This window comes from Pistacia vera, unplaced genomic scaffold (genome assembly GCF_008641045.1).
Source record: "Pistacia vera cultivar Batoury unplaced genomic scaffold, PisVer_v2 Contig101, whole genome shotgun sequence".
In the NCBI taxonomy this organism is placed as follows: domain Eukaryota; kingdom Viridiplantae; phylum Streptophyta; class Magnoliopsida; order Sapindales; family Anacardiaceae; genus Pistacia; species Pistacia vera.
Genome location: NW_022195039.1, coordinates 529,747 through 533,436, shown reverse-complemented (window position 1 = coordinate 533,436; position 3,690 = coordinate 529,747). Strand labels below are relative to the sequence as shown.

Below are 3,690 nucleotides of genomic sequence, written 5' to 3'. Positions count from 1 at the left end.
ATTTACTACAAATATACTTAGAATTTGATAATTGAAGTAAATAACTAAATATTATATTATTATTCAATCAAATATATTATTTTATACAAAAATAATTCTTTTAATAATATTAAAACACTTTTAATAGGTCCTAATTCCAATTATACACTTAATTCATCAAAACTTTAATATTAATATATTAAATTTTTTTTTATGGTGTAGTTTATATGTAATAAGTATAATTGTATATTTATTTAATTAGGTTATTGTAAAAATTTAACTTTTTCTATTTTAAATTTTTTTATATGTAAAATTATATAAACCCCCCCATTTTTCACAGATATTTATTTCAGCCCAGGTTCCAAAACAGGGTACTCGTTACAGGTTATTTTTTCCAGGTTTTATTTCGGTTCCGGTTCCTCCACATGTAAAAACCAAAACTGGAACTGTATAGTGTTGATTCCAAAAACATAAAACCGAAACCTACCAACACAATATAGATTCCAAATAGGTTTTAATTTTGGTTCTGACTCTACTCACAAGTTTTGGTTTTACCCACTACCCATGCTCACCCCTTTGAGTTGGCCACGTCTGCCTCTCAACTTCAACGGTAATTTTTGATAGAAAAAGAAGCCACCTCGCAAAATCAATTGGTAATATTCATGCACCTTCAAATTAGTCAAGGGTTTTAATAACTAAAGTACAGATACATTGTCTTATTTAAAATCATGTACTAGAGAATCTCTCTTGTACGCTAAGTTATGATTTCAAATTTTTATGATTCTCTATTTACAAATAGGACAAAAATAGGAGTTACGAATTACGATGATGTTGAAGATTATTTCGTCGATTAATTAAATTTTTATATGCATGAATAAAACTACTGAGACAGGCTTGTCTAATTAGTCTATATTAGTGAAGCCTTTCTAGCTTAATTGATCGTATCTAAATAATTAATATTGCAAGAAACTGAGGATCACATTAACATTATCATTCACATAATTTACAAAACATGCATGTGATATCATTTCTCCCTCTCTCTCTGTGTCTCCCCCTTTCTCTCATCTTATGACCATGACAAAATAAGATTACACACTGTCATCTAATTTTCTTCAACACATTAAAGATTGTAACCTAATTCAAAATCTTGAAACATCCCCTCAGATTGAAGAACAGGCGTCGAATCCCACGAGTTTGAGGAAGCTGATTTTGAGTCGAACTCATTTGCCCACCATAACAAATTGTCCTTAGAACCATTCATAGTATTCAGATACTCAAATTGTGGAAGCTGATCTTCCTGTGCGGTAAACCCAACCCCTTTGTTATTAAGAAAACTTTCAAGCTCAGCTTGGAATGTTGAAGCCGGCTGCGTCGTCACATTCGATTGATCTATATTAACACCATTCACTTTTGGCACAGGATTTGTGTCCATGAAATTGTTGTTTGTGTTAATCGGAATCGAATCGTTGATCTGAGGATTATAATCTTGAGGATTTTTTAAAGGAGGAGCAGTGGATTGACCAGGAAGAACATTTTGCATAACAGGATTATTAATGTTATGCATTCCGTTCAAAGATTGAAGGCTTTGGATCATTTTTTCCTGGAAAGGGTGAAGTTTCGGCCACAGAGCGGGATTATTGTAGAAAGACAAAGGATTTTGGAGGCTCTGGAGTTGCATATGGAGCTGCAGCCTCTCCAGAGCGGAGCTGCTTAATCCCTGAGAATGACTGTCGTCACCGCCGTTGTCATTCGGGTCCTGCCCGGAGGAAGCTAGCCCGTTGTTGGCGGATTGTTTGCGCCGTCCGAGGAGTTTCTTCTTCAGTCTGGTGTTCCAGTAATTCTTGATGTCATTATCGGTTCTTCCAGGCAATTGGGCAGCAATTATGGACCACCTAAAAGTGTGAAGAAAAAACTCAAATTTTTGGCCCCCAACATCAAGAAAAATGAAGCAAAAGAACTGAAGTTTTCAAGAAAATGAGAGATCTGAGAGGACAAAAACAAAAAAAAAAAAAAAACGACTGTTGGAAAAAGAGAGAGAGAGAGAGAAGAAATTAACCTGCTGCCAATACTGATGTAAAGGTTGCAAATGATATTGTCTTCTTCTTCAGAGAATCCACCATGTTTGATGTTAGGCCTCAGGTAATTTAACCATCTCAGTCTGCAACTTTTTCCACATCTCTTGAGCCCTGTGGATAAATTTACACATACCCCAAGAGGTCAAATTAATTCATCCAAAAGAAAGGAACTCCATGCACAAGTTCACACAAATATTTTCATTGTTTTTAGAATCCATAAATCTCTGCTTCGTTACAGGAGCTCCTGCTAAACCCAGCAATTTCTAGAAAACGAGAAACAATGCTTTTGTTCATGCAGGTGACCATAAAAGGGCTCAAATCCTAGATCATGTGGGAGCCACACACGTATTTGTACATAAATACACAAAAAGATTCACAAAAAAGTCAACAAATTAATACCAATTTTCTGAGGAAGAGCAATCCAGTTGCCACCAGTTCCATGTTCTTCAATATAAGCTTTGAGTGTAGCGTCCTCTTCAGGTGACCAAGGTCCCTTCTTGACATTAGCCTTGTCGCAGCAAGGAGCTCGGCCCATTGATCTCTAATTTCTTTCAGCTTGCTTTGTTCTTCTTGTTCAAAAGAAAGAGAATTGAAGTGATATGTCTGAGATTGTTGAGGAAAAAATGGAGAAGGGAAGACCAAAATTTATAGGTAAGAAGAGTGGGTGATGTGATGCTTAAGAGGACAAAAAGTCTAATACCCTCAACAATTCAATATCATTTCTCTTCTCTATTCATTTTACAAAGTCTTTCTTTTCTTTCTTTCTCTTTCTTCCTTTTTGGATTAGTTTGCTCTCCAAATTAAATTATACATGCAACTGGACAAATTGTAACACAAATTTCTTCAACTTTAGAATATTAAATTCCACTGCTTTTTTAGGGTTCATTTTTTTATTATTTGAAACCATCGCTGCAGGTACGTATATTTGATAAAAAGAAGCCTCCATCCTCTTAATTTGTCGCCAACATCGTTGAAATCTTCCATTACCAATCAAGGGAGTAGGGTTGCAAAACTATAAACCCGGAAGAATATCATAGACTACCCTTAAAGTCTGAATTTATTATTCTGATGATAACTTTCATACTTTTTATCAAATAAACTCTCAAAGTTCGAAAATTATATCACCAGTATCTCATTGCACAAACCCTATTTTGTTACCATTAGTGTTGGATGGGTAAAATGATAACTCTAGTCTTACAATAAAGTATTGGGGTACAACAGTAACTTTGGTTTTATAAGAAATTAAAATATTTTCTAAACCTAAAGGTGGTGTAACAAAATTAGAGCAAAGGAATATCAGTAATAAATATTTTATGATTTGAGTGCCCATTTGATAAGGCAGAGAGCTATCAACGACGCATTTTTCAAACTTTAAAGGTTTTATTAAATAAAAAAGCGCAAAAGTTATTATTCGAGTAATAAATTGGCAAACCATAAGGATAGTCTATGATATTATCCTTATAAACCCTAACCTTTTCGTGGGCCGCAATGATATCATATGTTATAAAACAATTAATTAACAGATTACAAAAGTCAAGAACCATTTCAACTATGTGAAGTAATTTGATTGACTACTGGATATATATCGATGAGCATGCATGTTTATTTACTTCTGGAATATGATGCCTGCATGCTT

At 34.2% G+C, this 3,690-nt stretch overlaps 1 protein-coding gene across 1 annotated transcript; it reads right to left on the bottom strand.

Moving 5' to 3' along the window:
• Window positions 1-936: 936 nt before the first annotated feature.
• On the bottom strand, window positions 937-2,623 carry LOC116112717 (transcription factor MYB36). The gene is made up of 3 exons (XM_031398864.1): window positions 2,454-2,623; window positions 2,036-2,165; window positions 937-1,871 (listed from the first exon to the last, which is right to left on the bottom strand). Exons 1-3 carry the CDS (start codon window positions 2,587-2,589, stop codon window positions 1,100-1,102), a joined length of 1,038 nt encoding a protein of 345 aa, XP_031254724.1. The 5' UTR covers window positions 2,590-2,623; the 3' UTR covers window positions 937-1,099.
• Between the last annotated feature and the right edge of the window lie 1,067 nt (window positions 2,624-3,690).

Coding starts and splice junctions, on each gene's coding strand:
- LOC116112717 (XM_031398864.1), bottom strand. CDS start 2,589: ATGGGCCGAGCTCCTTGCTGCGACAAGGCTAATGTCAAGAAGGGACCT. Junction 2,166..2,453: donor TGCTCTTCCTCAGAAAATTG/GTATTAATTTGT, acceptor ATTTATCCACAG/GGCTCAAGAGATGTGGAAAA. Junction 1,872..2,035: donor TACATCAGTATTGGCAGCAG/GTTAATTTCTTC, acceptor TCACACTTTTAG/GTGGTCCATAATTGCTGCCC.